Source organism: Pristiophorus japonicus, chromosome 8 (assembly GCF_044704955.1).
Source record: "Pristiophorus japonicus isolate sPriJap1 chromosome 8, sPriJap1.hap1, whole genome shotgun sequence".
Lineage (NCBI taxonomy): Eukaryota > Metazoa > Chordata > Chondrichthyes > Pristiophoridae > Pristiophorus > Pristiophorus japonicus.
In genome coordinates this window covers 92,385,114-92,409,035 of record NC_091984.1, presented here as the reverse complement: position 1 = coordinate 92,409,035, position 23,922 = coordinate 92,385,114, and the positions used below count along the sequence as shown (strand labels likewise).

The following is a 23,922-nucleotide window of genomic DNA, read 5'->3' as shown; positions in this document are numbered from 1 at the left end:
TTAAACGAGAGCGTTACCGACTCTGTGTGTGATTACACACATGCAAGTGCGATGCCAATCCGATGCAGCCACAGCCGAATAGCTGCAGGTTAAGCTGTAATGACTGAATTGTCCAGATTAGTATACCTGTATATCATAAAGTAGGAACAACAGAACCTTCCACTGTAGCCTGTTCAGTCCATGTTCAGGATTGGCTTGGTCTATCTCCATCTCTCTGCTGCCTTGGTGTCGTGCCGGTATCTTTTGCCTCTTGCGTAGTTGCAGACTGCCCGTTTCCTTTTCAAATTTTTCAGCCGTTTATGTTGGGGAACTTGCGGTTGCCTCCGTAGAAAACAATGTTACGGTCTGTGTGGGAAGGTGTCTCCACAGAAAAGAATGGACAATCCAAGTCTTTCTGGGAACATTCATATAAACCTTTTGGTTGTGAACCTCCAACCAGCTACTTCTGCAATGGAAGGTGTGAACAGCTTCCCCCGAGCTTGAGCACAGTCAGGCTTCTCATCATCACTAATACAAAAGCAAAATACTGCGGATGCTGGAATCTGAAATAAAAACAGAAAATGCTGGATACACTCAGCAGGTCAGGCAGCCTCTGTGGACAGAGAAACAGAGGTAACGTTTCAGGTCAATTATCCTTTTGCCATAACTGTTGCTACAGTGGAATTCATGGCATTGGTTTTGCTGACCACAGGGGTGGTGGCAGAACCACTGCAAAAACAGACACGATTACAAAGTTAGCTCCTACTGGCTTAAAAATACTTTTTAAAATAAGCATTTATATAAAACAAAATCTGCATCTTTTGCCTCCAACCCTTTTTATTAAGATGGATCTGTAAATCCACTCAAATTTACCCTTCTGGAAATATAGCATTTACCTTAGAACATTGCAAGACCAAGTTACCATATTTGTGAGTTGAAGCACTTTTGAAAAACAGAGCTCTTTACACGTGGTAGTCTCTACTTCATTTAGTATCTTTGTATACTTAATCCTTTAAGCGAAGTAGGGGAATAAGCTTAATGTTCCTTAAAGTAGGTTAATCAACAGGTGATGGGGGCGTCTAAGATAACATGGGCTCTGAATGAAGGGGCTTGTTGGGCTTAATGACCTTTTCTCATTCTGGATTTCTTTCTATTCTACCATCATTATGGAGTTGGAAGAGATGAAAAGTTATCAGTAATTTCCGAAAAGTAGTGGTCATAGCCCAGAAACTGAATCCAGTGTCATTGTACTTCATATAATTTTCATTAACCTAAAAAAAATCCTCACTAAAATCTGCAGTCTTCCTCATCTACATTTGGTGCCAAGCATAAGGAGACTGTTACTGAAAAAGTTGTTGCATGTTGAATAAAATCAAGTAAACAGTAATAAATTACATTGTAATCTACAAGGTCACGAGTGGAGGCCTACGAGTGTTTCTACAGCTGCACCTTTCCATTCTCTGTTGAATCATAAAGCCCACACTGAATACCAATGGGGGAAGCATCACACACTGAATCTCCCCTCATTCAAAAGACTCCTTAAAATTTATCTTTTCAACTGCACCTTTTGCCATCTTCCCCAACTCTACTCCTGGTCAGGTCTGGCCCCTATCTATGAAGTGTCTTGGGCTGTCTTCTATGTTAGCAACTTGCATCTATAGCACAGCTTTGAAGTACAAGTTGTCGTTCGTTCATTTCCAACGAAACGCCAAATCCTTCCGGAATCATGATCTTTTCTCCTTTTGTAGGAGACCAATGGCAGCGACGGTATTCCAGTAAGACAGGAAATATTCTAATGCGAGGATTCATAAACCAAGCAGTGGTGTTGAATGCTCGACTCCCATGTAGACCTGACCTGTACTGTTACCGGGAAATGTTGGAACAGGATTTAATTTTATGCTGCTGGTGGGTTCGTGAGAAATGACCAATTACACACCTAATTAAAAGAGAACTATCTTTATGAAAACAAATATTTGGCAAAATGCTCATTTTGTTTGTTGGTAAAGGCACGGGGTTAGTTTAGTGCTAAGCATAAAGAGCCAAAGACTCCAATGCCTGGTCTGTGCTGGTAACCTTTGCTGAAAAGTATCCGTGTTTGTGTGTTAAGTAAGAACAGAATCAGGCTCAGTGCAATGGGCTCCACAGTTGAGACACTCAATGCACCCAGGTTCATGCATAAAGAATGGCTATTTGGACAGCCTATTTGGCAGATCCACTGTAACTGAGAGCTCATTTCACCTGATGCATTTTGATAAGGTTTATTCATTGGATCAAGAATTTGACAAACCTTCACTTGTTCCTTTACAAGCACTGTATTAGAAGGCCAGGGACCCTTTAAATCACAGTTCATTCCCACAACATATGGGGAATTTGTTTTAGGTAGGAACATATCTCCCATATTTGGTGGTATTGTGTGTCAGAACACCAACTCATTGGCAGCTGCTGTTACTTTTGAGGTTGTCAGCAAAGTACCAAAGGCTGTTTCCCCTACCCTCCACCCCCCGCTGTATTGTATGACGAAACCAGTGGCAACTATACAGGATCCAAGAAGTACTAGTTGTACACAAAATACCTCTTTTTTGGTGGTTATTGTGACATACAGGTTACTTGTTGATGGCCTAGGTCCGGCTACATGCCAGGACTTTTAAGAACCTTGGAAAGCATAAAATGAAAAAAGGCCATTCAGTCTTTCAAGCCTACTTCTACATGTACAGTCTCGCCTATAATGGAATCTATCCAATTAACGTAATCACCTGAGGGCCCAGCAAGCACAGCTGATTACTTAAATGGAAATATGTATGCCATAGGACTGTGATGTACATATTAAAAAAGCCTACTGTCTGGCTCAGGTAGATGCTCCTGCTCCTCAGTGGTAGGTGCTTGCGAAAATTGTGTTGGCCATACTGATTGATCACCAAGAGAGTCTAACTAAGGTGTCCTAGTGATTTCCAAATCACTGACTGATACAGGATGGACAATTTCTCCAAATGTCTCACTTTTCTCTACTCCTCACTTGTAAACATTAATTTTTGATTGCTTTCAGTTACACTAGATCTGCTAAATAGGCTGCCCAAATAGCCATTCTTTATGCATGAACCTGGGTGCATTGAGTGTCGCAACTGTGGAGCCCATTGCACTGAGCCTGATTCTGTTCTTTCTTAACACACACACACACACACACACGGGTACTTTTCAGCAAAGGTCACCAGCACAGACGAGGCATTGTACTTGAAGTCTTTGGCTCGTTATGCCTTAGCACTAAACTAACCCCCGTGCCTTTACCAACTAGGTCATCAGTGGAGCAATAGGGTAGACACTTTTATGGGTCTGCTCATCCTTGCATGTAGACTCATAATAAGTAGAATGAACTGGCACATGATGAAATAAAACAGGTCTCTGTTGATCCATTATAATGACAGGGAGGTGGTCTGCTGCATTAACACTCTGGTGTTGTATTCTATCTTAGACTGCCCAATGTTAATAAACCATTTAATAGCTAAAAATGACTTCCAACATCAAGGTTGAAAATGTAATGAGAGTAAATAGATTTATTTTATATAATTTTAACCATGCTGTCAGCTAAGAGCTGCTTTGTCATACAGACCAAGAAGGTCTCCGATTTGACGTGTGCTGAGTTAACTGATCTCACCCAAGGTGGTGGTGGAGCACTGCGGTTGACCTCAGTACTCCTGGGTTAGAGAGTGGAATATTCGCCGGAGGGCCAACTACTAATTGCTATCTGGTGACTCTGGCTGGAAATATGCATGTGTGAATGTTGGACGAATATAGTATTGAGATTGGCTGTGATCCCCACCAATCCCCAAGTACAATAGCCTGTTGACACTCACTGGCGAGGCTCATGTGTAAGTAAAGGCCACATGGGCGAATTATTGGAAGGTAACCAAAGCCAACGGAACCTTTTTTCAGCAAGTAGTCAATGCCTTTGGGAGAGGGCAGGAGGGGAGGGGAGGGGATAAAAGTGTTGGGGTGGCATTAAGTGATCGGAGGTTGGTACCTGGTCACTCAATTCCCCACATGGGGAGTACGCAAAGGGTAAGTCACCCAGAAGCTTTCTTCCATTCTTGCTAACATTCGGCTAAAGAGCAGCATTGCCAGAGGCTGAGGAGCAGGAAGTGTAATTGCCTGACCACCCTCGCAGCTTGGCAATGGTATCTAGTTTGGAGAAGAGGATGGGACAGTGTCCGACCCTGCTTCCACGTTGACACTTCCCATTAGATAGGTACAGAAATTAATCTGCAGATTAGCATGAAGAGAGGCTTAGTTTTTTTTTAAAGCCCCAAATTGTGCCCAATATTATAGTGTTGTAGAGTTCTGACAGTATTTTGAACTGTGACATTCATTCCAGGAATTGTTGAGAATGGCAGTAAATTCTCCTAAAGCTGAGTCAGACTGTGTGCAATAAGAATGTGCTCTGTTCAGGTTTATTCTGTGTTTGTATGTACTGATAGTTTGTGATAGGAGAGCAATTCTAGTCTGTCTATTTTGAATCCTTTTTGTTCACAATAAAGTATCATCTTAAATTACTTCCGAACCAAGTTCTTCCACATACAATAGGAATAATCTTTGATCCTAAGATCAGGAAATATTCAATTAACAGAGATTTTCAGGGCACTCCAAAGGCTCAGTTGCTTGGTGTGAAACTGGAAGATCGCAGGTTAAATTCCCAGTCCTTACTGAGTTAGCTAATTTTACCTGAGGCAGCTGTTGGACTGTTACAGTGTCCCTGGGTTAGGAAGGGGGGAGGGAAAGAAACCAGCCAGGGTTCCTGATGGCTATTCAGTGATCTCTGCTGGACAGTGCATGTGTGGAGTGTTGAGCAAGAACAGGAGTGGACTTGGCTTGATGCTCCCTTGTTCAAACAGCCTGCAAAGACTCACAGTTTAGGCTCATATTTGAAGCATTATCATTTGGGTGGATGTTGTGGAGAGTGACCGGCATCCGTGGACCGAACCCCAGCGTGAATCAGCTCCTTCCGGAGAAGAGGAAAAACACTTGGAGTGATTCCCACAGGTGCACAACACAACATGGTAAATGGGAGCTACTGCTGGCATTCTAATAGCAATGGTGATTTCAATTGTTATGTGGACATGCCATGCACAGTAATGTTCCAGAATAATGTAAGGCTTTCAAAGCAAAGCACACAGCAGTCAAATATGTGATCATTGCCAAGACTAAGCCCCCTTCCAGCACCAATGAACTAAAATCCTATTCACAGTGAGTGGTGTGTTTGCTTGGACAGTAATTTGTGATAGGGGTTTCAGCTACCCTACTCGAGTTTAAAAGAGTTTAAAAGGCAGAGAACCCTATCTGCTCCATCACACAAAAAAACAGAAACCACTTGAGTGATAACAGATGTATAATAGTATAGTATCTGTTAGTGTCAGGCAGACAAAAGGATGAGACCGCGGGTCAGTTAAATGAGTCAGTATGACTTGCATTGGAAACCCCTGATATATCCATTGGCATTGCAAACCTCATGTATACCCACGTACATTGCTAAGCCTTGGTATACCAACTTACATTACAAACTCAAGAGTATACCTACTTAGATCGCTAAACCTTAGCATTGCTCTAATCACACTTGGAATGTCACAATTGTGAAACCTGATGTAGACCAAAGAGTAAACTTGCATATTTCCATTGCAGAGCAATACCAACTGGGAGCACATTTTAGGAAATTGTGCACCTGTGCAACTAATGATTTTCTATCCATTAAAATTAACAGATAGAAAATTGTGGGCTGTGTGCATGCGGTTTCATAATGTGTGCTTCAGGTGGGCAAGTCTCCCTGCTAAAAGCGCACAAGTGGTAAATTTACCTTTTTAAATGGACACTTGACATTCAACTATTTAATATATAAAATTATGTTTCACTACAGGCCGGACACTTAATATTTTTTCTCTTCAATTTTCTTGCCTCCTGTTTGTGCTGGGGCTTAGTTGTATAGGGACCGGTCACCATCTAATACCTGGCTCAAGTTCTGTTCTTCAGTAGGCCTAGTCTAAGGTTGCCAACTCTCCAGGATTGTCATAGAGTCTCCAAGAATTAAAGATTAATTTCCTGGACGGTGCTGTGAGCAGCCCGAAGAAAAATCGGGTTAAAAACAATTACGTTTTTTTTTCTTTGAACACTTTTGTTTATTAGTTATAAAAATACTGGAGATGGGGGAAAGGCTGTTTGACAGTCATGAATAACCCAATTGAGTAATGGGTCTGTTCATTTTCCAATTGGTAAAGGCAGTGCGTGGGAGGATGGACGTGTCAGGCGACCAATGGTGGGTGTGTCGGGGTGGGGCAGTTGGAGGCGGGAGGTGATGTGATGAAATCTCCAGGAATATGTCCATCTAGAGTTGGCAACACTAGCCTAAAACAGTTGAGTGCCATCAAAGTATTCATTCCGGGGGAGAGAATAAGGGACACACCACAGTCAAGCCTGATTCTTTGCACACACACACGCAGTTTCCAGTCGGAGTCACAGGATAGTGATCAGCAGCAGGCACTCTGATTGAATTTTGAGACACTCTTACCACTACTCTTAGATCAGGTAATTCAACACAGGCCTCGGCCAGATCTGAGACCTTCCTGCTTTATTACACTGGATAGTGCTTTTTTTTTTAATCCATTGAAAAAGCACTTAGTTGGGAATATTTTTTAATAGGTTTAGAGATGTCAAGCACTTCATAGTGGACTTTAGCACAATGGGAGCTTCACGATTGCTGCCTTGACTCTCACCAGATTTTCCTGATAGATTCAGGCTGAGTTACAGGCGGTGTAACATGGCTGTCTCTAAAAACACTGCTGGTTGAGGATCTTTTCTGTAACATGAAGGTCAGGCACAGTTGAGGAAATTAGGTCCTTAATTTGGTCTCCTCTCGCTATATAGAAGCAAAAGCAATAATTAAACCGACTGCAGAGAGGAGCTAAAAATACAAAGCATGAATACTGGAAATCTGAAATAAAACAAAAATTGCTGAAATGCACAGCAGATCAATTAACATCTGAAAGAGAAAAGACAGGTTAATGTTTAAGTTCCTCCTTTCATTAGTCCTGATTTTGTAGGTCAATTTCCATTCAGTCCCACCTTTGCAACAGCATTTTTTTAATGTTCTTCCAACATTGCAACTTTCAAGATTTCTATGTTCAGTTACAGGAGTTGGGAGCTAAAGGAAGTGCTAAGTTAGTCTTTTTCACCCATGCTGCAAACAAACTAACACCTTGGGCTAGAAATTCACCACCTTTGCGACCGTTTTTGGCAATATTTCACCATATTTGGAGAAAAACTGGTCGGCGGGAATTTCAGTGACGTTTTGCAGCGGCAGTTTTTAAATACCACTGGGGAGAGGAGCGCCGCCATGCAAGACTCAAAATAGCGTTTTCGCCAAAAATTTGGCTCTCTGCGCACCAGTATTTTGCTTGAAAAATCCCGATGTGTAAAAAGCTGCAATGCAGCCCTTGAAGCAGCGGTAAATATGAAAACCTGCAAAAAAGGTAAGTTAAAGTTTTTATTTTTTAATTATTTTTCAGCAATTCGATAACTAAGTATCTTGTAAATGCTTTGTGAATTATTTTTTTGTTTTTTCCGATTTATTTTTAGGTGTTTTTTCACCCTCCCAAGGCCCAACTCACAGCGGTATTAGCCTCGGACTAAAGTTGGCGAGGATCGTGGTTTGCGCCGCAATCCTCGTGCAATGCCGATTTTTACTGCTGCGCAAATTAAAGCTTGAATTTCTGGCCTGATAGTGAAGCGATAACGGTAATTTTAACGAAAAAATACCATTTTCACTGAGAATCGAATTTCGAGATCCTTATATTTTAATAGGACATTTTAAAGTTTAAACTGCTTAACATCAAAATACAATTATTGTGATGGTTTCGGGTGGGTTAGAGTGTCTATGTTGTGATACACAAGGTATCGCAATTGGGTGGGACAGGATCGATGGACCAGAAGGTCTTTACCTGTCCATCTTTGTTCATATGTAAGTGTGAAGAACACAAATGAAGCAGATACCAGATTATATTTATGAAAACCACAATAATGTATTAAAAGGAGATATTAGGAGGGGTGGGCAAAAGCTTTGGTCAAAGAGGTAAATTTTAAGGAAGATCTTAAATGAGGAGAAGTGAGTGAAGAGGCGATGAGGCTTGGGTAGAGAACTCTAGAGCATCAGGGCGAGGTAGCTGAAGTCATGGCCACCAATGGTGAGACAAAAGGCCAAAGACGGAGGAACAGGAGTCGTAGGGTTGGAGGCAGTTATTGAGATATGGAGAGACAAGGCCATGAAGAGTTTTATACACATTGATTACATTTTTAAATAGGAGGCATTGGGGGACCCGGAGCTATTGTAGATGGAGAAGGACAGGGTGGTAGGTAAGCAGTACTTGGTGCAAGATAGGATACAGGCAACAGAGTTTTGGATGAGTTGAAGTTAATGGAGAGTTGAAGCTGAGAGGCTGGCCAGGAGAGCATTGGAATAGTCAAGTCTGGAGTTGACAAAGGCATGAATGTGGGTTTCCAGCAGAGTTCCTGAGATAGGAGAGCGACGTTACGGAGATGGAAGTTAGCGGTCTTTGTGATGGAGAGTATATGAGGTCAGACACTCAGCTCGGAATTGAATTGAACTTTATGAATAGTCTGTTTCAGCCTGGGACAGTGGCTGGGGAGGAGGATGGGCTTGGTGGCTAGGGTATGGAGATTGTGGTGGGGGCCAAAGACAATAGTAATTTACATTACAGATCCCTTGTATACCCATTTACATTGGAAACCCTTGGTAAACCCACTTACATTGCAAATACCTGGTATACCCATTTTCATTGCAAACCCTGATACACCCACTTACAATGGAAAGCCCTGATATATTCATTTGCGTTGCAAACCTGGTCTGCACACGTACATTGCAAATCACTGGTGTGCACATTTATATTACACATCCCAAGTATACTCACTTATATTGCAAACCCTTGGTATATACATTTAGCATTGCTGCGCTGACGCTGGAGATGTCACAATTGTGAAACCTGATTCATTGCCAGTAGAATCATTAATATTGAACAGTGGAGTGCTGCTTGTGCTGATACGCTCCAATGATTTACACTTCTATCTCTGTTTTGCAGAATACTTTCTTGCCATGCTATTTATTAAAAGTATAGCATCGCCCACATTGCAGAACTGTCAAATGTATGTAGTTTGCTGGAGTCCCTTTTTATGAATCCTGAGCTCAAGTGCCACCCACTGACTGCTGGGTAAACTTTTGCAGCATGATAGAAACGATATTTGCTGCGCCACAAACTCTTGTGATCCAGCAGCTCAGATGCGTATTGTTTTTAGTCAAACTATGAAAAAAAAATTCTAAACATTAAGCTGCAACATCATCTGTCTGCTGCGGTGCACTCCTCTATTTGAGCACAGCTAAGTGGCTTTCACTGGATATTTCACAATTACGATAGGGGACACCGTTTAAATAACTTCTTGCGCTCTCAGCGCCATTTAAATTGCTTTTACTTGCTGTTTGATGAGCAGTTGAGGGAACAGCAGGAGGAACCAGTTAAATTGAGGGTGGTCTACCACTGATGTGGTTTGCACTGATTCGCTTGCTCAGAGCATCTGCTTTCAGCGCAGCCCAATTAGAGATTCCAGGAATGCAAGTGCAGCAACTTTAGCTTGTTAACGAAAAGGAGCTGGGTTATAACATCTTACTCCAGCTGATCTTCCACCCACCAGAGAACACAGTAGCAAGAAATGCTCTGTTATTCGTGACTCTGGGGTTGACTGTTTTTAATCAACAGCATGAAACTGGGAACATGAAGAAAACTGTTTAATATATAAATTTCCAAAGAAGATGAGAGTTACCATTTCAGAACACCTTGCAAGGATTATTTTGAATTAAAAATGTGTATGTTCTCAAGCTCGTGGTGGTTAAACTAGACTTTTAAAAGAAAGAATTGTTATTTTTAATCATTTGGCAACCATATTATTAATTTGTACTGTTCCTTAAATATTCTAAATGAGGGTTAACCATTTGACATTGTCATCCTTTTTATATATTCATGACATGCATCTGTCTTGAACTCTCCTATAGACCACCCCATGGAGAATGTTGAGGATGATGAGAGCACTCAGTGGGCAGACAACGCCCATCATGATGTGTTGAATGAGCATCTAACACCTGTGGAGCAGAATCACGAGGTAACATCAGAGGCTGCAGCTGAATCTGTTTTAACAAAACTTGTTCTGAGCATAAAAAGACCTCCCCATTTAAGTCACATAATTTATACTTGTGTCATTCATCACATTCGTTGACAAGGGCATGGTTTGGGCTTTATTGAAGAACTGAAGATCAAGGTTTATAGTGAAGAACACATATTCACTGCTGTAAAATTATGAGGGGTCCGGATAGAGTGGATAGGAAGGACCCATTTCCCTTAGCAGAGGGGTCAACAACCAGGGGGCATCGATTTAAAGTAATTGGTAGAAGGTTTAGAGAGGATTTGAGGGGAAATGTTTTCACCCAGAGGTTGGTGGAGGTCTGGAACTCAGTGCCATCATGATGTGTTGAATGAACATCGAACACCTGTGGAGCTGAACCACCAGGTAACATCAGAGGCAGAAACACCACATTTAAAAAGTACTTGGATATGCACTTGAAGTGCTGTAACCTACAAGGCTACGGACCAAGAGCTGGAAAGTGGGATTTGGCTGGATAGCTCTTTGTCGGCCGACATGGACACGATGGGCTGAAATTGCCTCCTTCAGTGCTGTAAATTTCTATGATTCTATGACACCATGAATAGGAGAGAAGGGCTGAATTATGAAATAGTAGTTAGGTGAAACCAATCTTGGGTTTTAAATGCCTGCATATTTTGGGGAAAACTGAGGGGAACGTGAAGTTTCACAGTTTTGAGATCTTAGAAAAGAATGAGTCAAGAGTCTGAGACAGTGTGATCCCTTGATTTCAACATGGTGAGGAGGAAAAGCCTGTAGAGCGTAGGAGAAGAATGTTCAGAGGTGCATTGATACAGATTATACAATAAGAAGGAAACACTGGAGATCTGACATAAAAAAAATAGAAAATGCTAGACAGTCATCAACTGTAAAGAGAAAACAGTGGTTAATATTTAATGTGTGTGCCCTTCATCAGAATTGAACACTGCATTTTAGTAAAGTTGGTAAAATAGAACGGAAAGGAAGAAAATTAACAGATACACCAATCCATAGAGGGAGTTAGTGGGCAACCAAGAACTGCTTAGAAACAGCAGCGACCTGTTGTAGTCTGGTCTCCCCTGTTTCTTTGGGGGCTCTGCAGGTCTTCTGCCAAAGTTATGGCAGGAGTTAAGTGGAACCCCGTGGAATTTTGGGATCCTGTTATTTGTGTTCATGTTTATCGTGAAAGATAACGTGTTGTGTGAGTGAGCCACAAGGAAGCATGGGCTTAAAAAAGATAAGGATAAAATATATTTTAGCTACAAGATTTTGCTCCAACATTGAGTGGCTTCTGGTGGAAAGTTAAATTGTTCTGGGAAGATGATATTACCACAGGGTGGCGCTGTGTATGGCAAGGTCACTGATTACAGGAAGAAGGCTGAACTGAGGGATAATGTATCAGAGTTCCACATCTTATTCAGGACTTTACTGTGCTCAAATAAATGTTATTTTATGTTTTACATTTTTCAGATTTACTGATGTTTATTTTACATTTAAGCATTTAAGAACAATGCATTTTGAAAGGTATTTTCTTTATATTTTTAATTTTGTACAGTGGTTAACTCAGTGATCATCATCATCATCATAGGTAGCCCCTCGAAATCGAGGAAGACTTGCTTCCACTCTAAAAGTGAGTTCTCAGGTGGCTGTACAGTCCAATGCGGGAATTACAGTTTCTGTCACAGACAATGGTTGAAAGAAAGGGTGGGTGGGGAGTCTGGTTTGCCGCACATTCCTTCTGCTGTCTGCGCTTGATTTCTGCATTTGTCGGTGACGAGACTCGAGGTGCTCCTCGCTCTCCCGGATGCTCTTCCTCCATTTTGGGTAGTCTTGTGCCAGGGATTCCCAGGTGCCAGTGAGGATGTTGCACTCTATCAAGGAGGCTTTGAAGGTTTCCTTGAAACGTTTCCTCTGCCCACCTGGGGCTCGCTTGCCGTGTAGGAGTTCCAAGTTGAGCGCTTGCTTAGGGAGTCTTGTGTCGGGCATGCGGACGATGTGGCCCACCCAACGGAGCTGGTCAGGCGTGGTCAGTGCTTCGGTTGCTGGGGATGTTGGCCTGATCGAGAACACTGGCGTTGGTGCATCTATCCTCCCAGTGGATTTGTAGGATCTTGCAGAGGCAGCGATGGTGGTACTTCTCCAGCGCTTTGGGATGTCTGCTGTATATGGTATATGTGATATGTATATGGTGATACAGTAAGTTTGACAACACGGCAACTGTTGCAGCTCCCCACTGGAGCACATTTCCTCCCTTGCCTTCTGATATCTCACTAACATGCCCATTCTTTGTGTGTGGGCCTCACCAGTGAGTGTTAGAGGCTCCTTGACCATGAGGGGATCATAGCTGAACCCGCTGCTGTTATCACACAATGTTCACAAATGTGTAGTTCCAGCAGAGGTCGCTAAACAGCGATCAAGAGCACAAAACTTAGCCAGTTTTCCCTTCCATAACCAAAGGGAGATGTTAGCATCTTCACAGCTCATACTGAGATCAACTAACTCCGCACCAAGGGACATCAGTGCTGGGACCAGCAATTAAAGTGGGCAGAAAGTATGTGTATTCGATTTCAGCTGTTAAAGGATATTATCTGAGTTACCTTTTGTGATCCATTTATTTGTGACTAACAATTTCTCAAATTGCAAACCAATCTTTCAGTCTTTACAGAAAGGTTCAACTGATTCTGGACTTAAAAGTCGGGTTGCGGAAACTGAGAATAGCACCTTGTCTGACGATACATTGGCCAAGAGCCCAGGTACCCTTGACGAGCTCCAGAAGATGAAACTTGAAATGCAGGGATTGATCGAGCAGAAGAAACTGGTCGAAGAAGAACTGATGGAGCTGAAGATACAAATTGAGGCATCTGGCTATGCCTCAGTACCTCAGATGAGGTAATGGACATGTTGCATGTTTTATTTATTGAATTTAGGGGCCCTAGTTTCACACTCAAACCTAGTGCTGGTTAACATTTATATGGTTTGGAGAATGTTGTGCTTGTTTTGCACAGGCTAAGCTGGGTTCCAAGTGACACAGATGCTGTTGTACAGATGTACAGGATCTATTCTTGACCCCTCCTCTTCTTCATTTGCATACTGCCCATGGCAACATTATTCATATACTTGGGAACAGCTTCCACACATATGTTGATGACACCCAGCACTACCACTCCACCACTGCTCTCTATCCCTCTCTGTGTTGTCAGATTGCTTTTCTGACATCCAGTCTTGGATGAGCTGAACATTCCTCCAGTTAAACTTCGGGAAGACCAAAGCCATCACCTTCCCCCACCCCCACCCCCTCACCCCAACCACAAACTCTGTACCCTTACCACAATATTTCTCCCCTCCCTGGCCACTGTCTCAGGCTGAAATAGACTGCTCGCAGTTTCCAATCCCATATCCCTCACCATCACAAAGACTGCCTACTCCCACCTCTGCCTCCACCTTGGTCCCCACCTCGGCCAATCTGCTACTGACTCTGTCGTCCATGTCTTTGTCACCCCGGGCTCGACTAGTCCAAACAAACCAGTTTGGTTCCATTAGTTTCTAATCCCAAATGAGGGGATCACCTTGAGCATTAATCTGACTTTTCTCTTTACGGATGCTGACGGACCTGTTGTGTATTTTTTTGTTTTTATTTCAGATTTTGAGCATTTGCAGCTTTTCTCTTTTCATTAGCAAAGAAATCTGCAGTTTGGAATGCATGGGGCCAGTTCCTACATTTACTTTACTGGGATAGATGCCTTCAACCCAAGAGCAGTTTTGTGGAGCCACATCCAGACAGACAGCTCATTTACACTAAGGAGTGTGGCCAACAAAAGAGGAGCCATGTGTTTGCTGCACCCTTTCATACAACAGCACCTTAAATTGTTGCCAGCAAAATGCAATCGCTGAGCAATTTCAAAAATTAGTATCCTGAAAAATCTTAAACCTTTTATTGTTTTAACACTTTGTCTACAATCTGATTTTGGGGATGACCCATTGTGATTGTAATTGATCCATCAGCTGCATCAAAGAACTGTGCTGAAACGGTTTAGGCACTGCAAATGAATCCCCATTGTTTTTAACACAGTCAGATTACAAGTAAAGTGTTAAATCAATAAAAGGTTTACCAAATGCTGCAGTTCAATGAATTGACTCACCAGCTGTATGGGCAGACCTTGTCACATGATGAGTCGTGAGTTTCATCAGTTTGTATTTTGGGAAGAAGATAACAAATGAGTTAAACATTTGCTGATAATTTAAAGAGCCAAACAATAATAGAACAAATTGGAAGAAAAAAGGACTTGCATTTATATAGTGCCTTTCACGACCACTGGAGCACTTTACAACTAATTAAGTACTTTTGGAGTGTGGCCACTGTTGTAATGTAGCAAACGCGGCAGCCAATTTGTGCACAGCAAACTCCCACAAACAGCAACGTGATAATGACCAGATAATCTGTTTTAGTAATGTTGATTGAGGGATTAATATTGGTCAGGATACTGGGGATAACTCCCTGCTCATCTTCGAAATAGTGCCATGGGATCTTTTACATCCACCAAACCTCATCTGAAAGACGACATCTCCGACAGTGCAGCACTCCCTCAGCAATGCACTGCAGTGCCTGCCGAGATTTATGTGCTCAAATCTCTGGAGTGGGATTTGAACCAACAACCTTCTGACTCAGAGGTGAGGGCACTACCATCTAAGCTCTGGCTGACACTATTGGAAGACCTGGAGTGAGATGTTTATTGCAACCTTTTTGGCTTTATTAAATTTGCATTCAAAATGGCAAATTCATGGAAAGAAGGCGAATGGGCTCGGGCTGCTCTACCAAAACAAAATACTGCAGATACTGGAAATGAGAGACAAAACTGCACAAGCAGCACTGGCTCATAGAATGGTTACAGCACAGAAGGAGGCCATTCGACCCATCGAGCCCGTGCCAGCTCTGTGCAAGAGCACTTCAGCTAATCCCACTCCCCTGTCCTTTCCCCGTAGCCCTGGGGCTACTGTTAAGCCATACAGTGGTAGATGCTGCTGGCTTATTCACTTCTTAGCGTTCCAGGGCATATGTGGATTTCTAATGGGTATCCGGCTGCTTTCTGCTCCCTATAGCCCAGGAATATTGATGCTATTTGCAGTGTTTCACTGTAAACAACAACTTGCATTTATGTAGTGCCTTTAACATAATGAAATGTCCCATGGCACTTGTGACTCGCTATCAGCAATCCCAGCACAACCTAGGAATCAAGTTTAGAGCCTTCCTGTTCTGTATGGGTCAGTCTCACTGCAAATGATGCATTTACCCAAAACCCTCAGAGAGGTCGTTTCCCACTTCATGAATCACAAGAACAACTTGCATTTATATAGTGCCTTTAACAGATTAAAACGGCACAAGGCACTTCACAGGAGCGTTATCAAACAAAATTTGACACCAAGCCACATAAGAAGATATTAGGACAGACTTGGTCAAAGAGGTAGATTTTAGGGAGTATCTTAAAGGAGCAAAGAGAGGCGGAGATGTTTAGGGCGGGAATTCCAAAGCATAGGGCCTAGGTAGCTGAAGACATGGCCACCAATGGTGGAACGATTATAATCAGGGGTGCGCAAGACACCACAATTGGAGGAGCGCAGATATCTCGGTGGGTTGTAGTGCTGGAAGAGATTACAGAGATGGGGAGGGATGAGGTCATAGAGGGATTTGAAAACGAGGATGGGAATTTTAAAATTGAGGCATTGATGGATTGAGAGCAAATGTAGATCAACGAGCACAGGGGCGATGGGTGAATGGGACTTGGTGCGAGTTAGGATACAGGCAGCAGAGGTTTGTATGAGCTCAAGTTTACGGTGGGTGCAAGGTGGGATGCCGTCGAAGAGAGTATTGGAATAGTCAAGTCTAGAGGTAACAAAGGCATCGATGAGGATTTCAGCAGCAGATGAAGAGATGGAGTGGAGATGTGCAATGCTACGGAGGTGGAAATAGGCAGTCTTGATAATCGAGAGGGTATGGGGTTGGAAGCTCAGCTCAGGGTCAAATAGGCTGCTATGGTTGCGAACGGACTGGTTCATCCTCAGACAGTGGCCAGTGAGAGGAATGGAGTCGGTGTCTAGGGAATAGAGTTTGTGACTGTAAATAATTTAATGAAACCATAAGTAAATGCATTCATCTATTGCATTTAATTTCCGTGGCAGTCTGAAGGTTAAATCTCCTCACGATATCTGATTCCATTGAGATTGATGGCTAAAGATTCCTCCATGCACAGTTAGAGTGGGCATATGACAGCCACGGGTTAAATATAATAATGGCTAAGTTTCTAGCCATTAGACAGGCTCTCCCTGAGACTTCTTTGCTTATTCAGGGTTATTTTGATGCACCAGTTTCAAGGGATAGGAATGCAAAATCTGAATTCCCCAGAATGCTGCTCACTAGACTTTTATCCAGAACAGCAGCCAGTGTGATGACACAGACATTTTAATCTCACCGGAGGTCACATAAAATGATTGCCAAATATTAACTTAATACCGCTGCTCAGAATGGCTCAAAATCATTGACGCAATATTTCCCAAGTTTCCCTTACAAATACGTCAACTTTGTTGCCAGCTGTATATAGATTAACTGATGCCAGATAGTGTGTTGCAAAGCTTTTGTGTAATCAATAAGAACTTGCATTTATAGAGCACCTTTCATGCCCTCAGAAGTTCCTAAAGTGTTTCACAGCCAATTCATTACTTTTGCAGTGCAGTCACTAATGGTTTGTAGCTAAACGTGGCAGCCAATCTTTGCACATCAAAGTGCCACACACAGTAAATGAAGGAATTTAGCTAACCTATTTTGGTGGCATTGGTTGAGGGAAGAGAGTTGGCAAGGAAATCAAGAGAATTCTCTGCTCTTCTTGAAACAGGCAGATAGGACCTCAGTTTAACATCTCATCTGATAGATGGCACCTCCAAATAATTGGTTGCACTTCCTTATTACCCCACTGAAATATCAGCCTGGGTTACGTGCACAAGTTCTGAATTGGATCTTGAATCTAAAATGTCTTCCATTAACTGCTTGCACTGACAGAAATATAGGAACAGGAGTCGGACATTCAGCCTCTTGAGCCTACTTTACCATTGAATTAGATCATGGCTGATCTGTACTTCAACTCCATTTACCTGCTTTTGCTCCATATCTCTTAAAACCCTGTCTTGGAAATTTTAATTTCATCCACAGCCTTCTAGAGGGGAGAGTTCCAGATTTCCACTACACTTTGTGTGGAAAAAGTGCTTCCTGATTTCACTCCTAAATGGCCTAGCTCTAATTCCCCCTATTTTGGATTACCCCACTAGAGGAAATAGCTTCTCTGTATCTAGCCTACCGTAACCCTTTATCATTTTAAGCACATCAATTAGATCACCTCATAACCTTCTAAACTCAAGGGAATACAAATCAAGTTTATGCAATCTGTCCTCATAATTCATACCCTTAAGCCCTGGTATCTTCCTGGTTAAACTACACTGTAACCCCTTCAAAGCCAACAGATCTTTCCTAAGGTTTGGAGCCTAAAACTGAATCTAGTACTCCAGATGGGATATGACCAAGGCTGTTTATAGTTTGTCAAACAATGTTGGCTCTGAGTGGTTTATGCAACTGAGAAATTCGTAAAACACATTTTCAAATCTAGCCTATATAGCCTGGAGGAAACTGAACAAGAGGGCAGTTAAAATAGAACTGGACACTTAACCTTTGGCCTCCTGCCCCGATTCCACCAACTGCAATTTTAAATTGCAAGTGCCAAGGACACCTGCCTGAAGCCGGCAGAGTCCTTCCTTAAATATGCAAATCGGGTCCCGATGATATTATCAGCAACTGACTGCCATTTTAATGTTGGCTTGAGCAGGAAGTGGCTGTGGCTCTCCTGACAGGCTGCAGCTAATGGGACGAGGATCAGCAGAAGAGACCCCTCCTTCTTATCTTTGTGAGACCAGGATGAGCAGGAGTGCTCCTCTGGGCCCCACATGGGAAAAGTAGACCTCCCCTGTCCCGGACTCCCTGCTGCCCCCCAATACCACCGACTGCACTCGAACCCCATTCTAGCACTTACCATTGACTCATTGATGGCCAATTTTAACGGCTGGGCAGCTGCTTCCCGCCCACTTCCTGCTCAATTTAGCCGGGAAGTTGGTCAACGTAATGTTGGCCAGGATGTTAAAACCAGCTGGGCTGGCCACTCACTTGGTCATATATCCACCCAGGAGTTAAAATTCCCCTGTTATTGTCTCACAATCTAATTTAATCTTCATAAAGATATAGAATGAAGCACAGTATTCATAGAACAGCTAATGGAAACTATATGTAATACATAGCAATCTTCTTATTAGAATGCAGAACTACTTCCAATTTGATTACTGTTTCCATGCAGGACCAAACCTCTCGCTTCCAACTGGGACTGTGTTAATGGATTAACGTTAATCATTTAAATAAATTGGACTGGTATCAGTCCATAAGAAGGAGATATGGGGGAAGGGGTTTGTACCTCTCCCATAGACAATGGGTCAGCTAATCAAATTAAGTAAACTAGATTTACAATAGTCTATGGTAAAAAAAAATGCTGGAAACACTCAGCAGGTCAGGCAGCATTTGTGGAAAGAGAAACAGAGTTAACGCTTCAGGTCAATGACCTTTCTATAAAAAGGTTTGGAGGCGGAGAGTTGTTGTGTGTCATAATCACCCAGTATCTGATTTCAATAAACTGGTCAAATGTTAGCCCATAACAAGGTCCAGCTGATAACAACAGCAATTTACACTTTTCTGGTATACTTAACATAGAGAAACATACCAAGGTGCTTCACAAAAAGAAGAAATAGATACTGAGCAGGAGGTAAGAAAACAGTTTGATGTGGTGAAGGCATGGTTAAACAGGTAGGTTTTAAGGAATCTTTTGAAGGTAGGGTCTGTTGATCGTCTCAAATACTAGAGCTTGTCCATAGGGAGGGTTAGAGTTGTGTTGACGTCTATAATAGTCCGATAGTGTACCTTCTGGATTGTACATAGTGCATAGATATATTGGATTGCCAATATAAGTTATATTAAATACTGATAACATAATTAATTTTAGTTTGTATTCTTTCTTTGACAGAAGTGCATTACTTAATCTGAGTTTAGAGAATGGCGAGCAGAAGGACAATGTGCAAGAGGACCTGACACTGCAGGCGTGGTGCAAGGAAGGAAAGCAGGAGACCCTTGATGTATGGGGCCTCAGTGAGGAGATCAGAAAGTTAACAGTGAAATTCCGAAGCTCAGAGAACGTCATCAGCCTTCTGAAAGAACAACTGGAGCTCAACTCTTCCCAGACTGGAGTAGGACACTTTAATCCAGAGCTCATTGTAAATATGGCCAAAGAAATTGAGCGGCTGAAGTCAGAGGTTAGCTTATCTCAGACGCAACACTCAAGGACAGAGCTGTATCTGCGGGACAGAGGGGCTAAACGGGCCAGACCCCATTCACTGGACCTTGGAACTCTGTTGTCACAGTGTAATGAAGAGACCCCAAGTGTGATTGATGCTGTTCAGCAGGTTAGTGTGACTGTAGTTTCACAAAAACATGAACATCACCCAACTACAGTATAGCTCGCACCTAAAATTTAAAACAAAATTAATTCAAACTATATATTCATCTATATATTTTAGGTAGCCATTGTCCCTTTTGATTGCATGGTGTTTGCAGGAGGAGTGCATAGATACATCCCAGTGTCTTGGCATGACTATGTTTACGCTGAGAATAATGCGGGTGAAAAGCTTGAGGTAGCTTTTTTGGTCTTAGTTTCTGGGGGTTGGTTAAGCATAGGCACTGGGTAAGACCCTGTATTCAAGTGGTCAAGTCAGTTGGGACCATTGACCTTTAAAGTTGCTCAATTATGTGACCAACCATGTATTTTGGAAACATTTTCACCAATTGTGTGAATAGATTTAATTTTTTCATGACTGGCATGTGCAGGAACCAGTCACCACACTGACTGAGCTAGATAGACCCAAATATTGTGTTCCGTGGTGTAGCACCGGAGTGCGCCGTGGACCTGCAAAAAGAACACGCACCTACCTGATGCCGGTCCTCCTTTGTAGACTTGCTCTCGCTTGCGGTGGATTTTAAAGGCGGTACAATGGTATTCTCTGAGGGTACGCCATCATACCCACCGCAAAATCTGGGCCATAGTGTTTTTGATTGCCTGACCTAGAGGGCACCCTCCCCTTCTGCAGGGATACAACTTGGTTATTAAAGTTCAGAACACTTGGGTGGAGATTGGTAAGAACTATGGTTTACTAACTCCAAAGGCTAGAATTAATTCTGGAATTTATCCAGTGAAAACCACATAGGCACATACTTCAGCTGAATATTGTTTAATCCAACTAGACTACAGCTGTGTATACATGGTGTACACACTCTTGATGGCTGGATTTTCGGCTTTGCTCATTTCGGGGCGGTAATGGCGATGGGGCGGTAAAGTTTACGCCCGGGAACAGTTTGCACCTCAGTCAGCAAAATTGGGCAGCTGGGCTCTGAGTGTGGGGCGGAGCACTAAGGCAGGCATTGTACACCTCTCTTAGGGCGCTAGGCCGGCTGAGCATTCGAAAATCCCGAGCTAAACAGGCCGGCCCAGGAGCGCTCTAAGAGCGGTCTGGGGAGAAGAAAAAACACCAAAACATTCCCAATACATAGCTCACCCCACCACAACATAAATCACAAAAATAAATAAAAGAAAAAACAATCACACTTACCTGAGGTGGCCATTACTGCAACCGGTATAGGTCGGACTGCCCGTTTTCACAGGCGGTCACAGCAAGGTGCACTGGGGGGCGTACAGTTCGGGCGGGAATCAAAAAGTGAGCCGGTGTCGCAACCAGGGGCGTTGCACATCAGCTCGCCTCTTCCGGGTGGTAATACTCCGCGCCCTGCCAAAACCAGCCCCAAAAACTCTGGCGGGGTGCTGGAAGCTGATAGCCCACCCAGAAGAGCTCACCGCCGCCATTGCCGCTCCTCCAGGGCAAAAACGAGGCGGACAACAGTGGAAAATCCAACCCTTGATGTACGCACTCTCATCAAGCCTTCCATTTTCTCTCATAGACTTTAAAAAAAATATTTTATCTAATTAAGGTGCCTTTACTTTTTCACTTCTCTCCTGAGATGCTGACTCCTTTTGGCATACAAGGGCAAATTCACTGAAACTGTGTCCTGCTAATGAGAACACAAGTTGTAGATATGACTATATGTGTTCTATAGTTTCACGGGTGCATGCCACCCTTTGATGCCTCATTGTTCTTCATGTTTGAGCCTAAACAGTGTATGTCAGGCTATGCAACCATGAGAGTGGGGGATCACATCATAGCAAAGCTCTATCTTGTCTAGCACTAAGTGAGGCAGGTAGAAAATTATGCTAAGTAGTTGGGTGGGGTGAATGATTTCCTTGCCTGATATGCTGAGATTTCTCAGTTATTGTGCTGTAATATAGAAATAGTTAGTTTTCAGGTCAACACATCCCAGGAACAAGCTGGCTTATGTGTGGGTATCTTGCCAAGTCCAACACAAAAGCATCCAGAAATGGCTTTCCATGATCTTTCCCAGTGTCTCATGGCCATTGATAGTCACAAGGCTCTGGTAAAGAGCTGGCAGATTCCCTTGTTTTATTGCCAACTGTGGAAGATATTCAGCAGCTAGTCGGGATCTCTTGCTCAACCGTTCGGGATTACTGAGAACTGTATGAAATAATTTCTAACAAATATTAGTGTGACACTGTGTCCCTCCAGTTGGTAAATGCACCCCCTCCCCTTCCAGTGTGGAATTGAGCCTTACAGACCAGCCAAGTCTTGGGTTCAAATCCAGGTCTGTGCTGAGTTAGCTGATCACACTGGCAGTGATGATGCTACAGTTGTTTTCTAAGCTTTATGGCTAGGATGGCAGGGAGAAGCAACTGCAGCCCCGAATCCCCATCCAATGACTCTTGGTGGATAACATGAGTGTAGGTGTCAGTTAAGGGTAGGATCAGGCTTGGCTCCTATGCCCTCTGTGATTGATCACACACTGGGCTTATATCTGTAGAATGTCCACTAAGCCAAGGTATTGGATCGTGACATGTGCCCATAGAATCTGAATGCAGCAAACATCAGCACCTTCAGGAGGGGTCAGAAAAAAATTGGAAAGGAACAAACTAATAAATGAGATCACTGTGTCCCTGTAATGTGCTTGTACCTACCCTTATGAGAATCCTTACCATAGAGGGAATCACTACCAAGTTTCTTAAATAACTACTGCTCAGTGATTGCACTTTAACAATTCTCGTTTGTCCTGTTATGTTGTTCAGGTTGATGTCAGCCCACGGCATCATGTGGATGCTAGCCTCGGACAGCAGTCCAATCGGCTTCAGATTGAATTAGCTGAGTACCGACAACAGAACAAGGTGTTACAGGAGAAGCTTGTAGTGACCGAGGCCACTGTCGCAGCCCAGGACAACCAGTTGCAACAGTACAAAGAGCTACTCAGTATGTATCATGCTCAGTCTGCCTATTAGCAGGAAGACCCATAACAAAGTCTTCTGCAATGTTTTGCTATGATTCTCTGCCATGGTCCTTTCTGAAGGAGTCGTGTATTTACACTTTGGCCTAAAGAAAAGTTTTTGACTTTAATATAATGGCCCTGCAATTCCTCAGAAGGCATTGGGGGATAGTGGGAATATTGGTCCACCCACTGACAATGTTCCTGACACTGTCCAAAATACCATGCAGTCAGGCCCATTTAAATATTCTGGGTTGGCGCTCACGGCATTTGAAACGCAACTGGTATATTCTGCCTACGTGGAGAGCGGGGAAGACGTTTGCTATAGCATCTTACCACAGCATTAGTGGGCCCATGAGCTCTGAAGGAAAATAATCTTAAATGGTCTGTTTCTTTCTTCTGCCAGTTGCAGCAATGCACTGCAATCAATTGCTTAGCCAAAACTGACCTTTGGAATTTTAAACAGCCCCTCTTCTCTCCACCGCCCCTCCCCCCAAAACCCCTATCAAATACTAGATGTGAGTGACTCATAGGCGTCCCTGGCATCCATTGGTGCTAAAAGCATAAATGAGAGATATATGATACATTTCCTTCATTTACATTTTATAATACGCCTGTCCACTTGTGGGCGTATTATGGGCCCACATGCAAAGCTCCTGGTGGATCTGGGTTGCACCCCCAATTCCACCCTCATGCTGCCCTCCCCATCTCAGGATTTTGGGGGTCAATGTGTTTGCCTGCAGCAGGATCCATTTTCCACCAAATTTATAAATCATGATTTCTCCTCAATAGAAACTTAGATTACTGTGCTACCCAACCAAATGCATCACCTTACCATTTGAAGACCTCACTCCAAAATGTCCATCCTTGCAATGAAAAGTCATTAGGCCCAGATAATTTGCACCCCCAGAACACTGAAGGAGGTAGGGTAGGAGATAGTGGAAGCACTAGCCATAATTTTTCAAAAATCTTCGGAAACCGCACTTGTGCTGAAGGACCGCAGAGCGGGAAACATTATATCCTGTTCATGAAGGGATAAGCGAGGAAATTATAGGCTAGTTAGTTTTACCTACATTGTACAGTAACTTAGAGTCCATAATACACAATTAAATTAGTAAATATTTAGTAAGACTAACCAGGGACTATCAGCATGGATTTGTAAAGGGTTGGTCATACTTCACTGATGTAATTGATCTTTTTGAGAAATACTCTGG

General features: G+C 42.9%; 1 protein-coding gene across 9 annotated transcripts in view; it reads left to right on the top strand.

Moving 5' to 3' along the window:
- pde4dip (phosphodiesterase 4D interacting protein) overlaps positions 1–23,922 on the top strand; it is a 310,412-nt gene that overhangs the window by 172,111 nt on the left and 114,379 nt on the right. For all 9 annotated transcript variants that reach the window (XM_070887097.1, XM_070887096.1, XM_070887095.1 and 6 more), the window contains 4 exons: positions 10,076–10,182; positions 12,854–13,086; positions 19,302–19,737; positions 22,518–22,695. In XM_070887097.1, the coding sequence (XP_070743198.1) occupies positions 10,076–10,182; positions 12,854–13,086; positions 19,302–19,737; positions 22,518–22,695 (954 nt within the window). The remainder of the gene's footprint in view (positions 1–10,075; positions 10,183–12,853; positions 13,087–19,301; positions 19,738–22,517; positions 22,696–23,922) is intronic.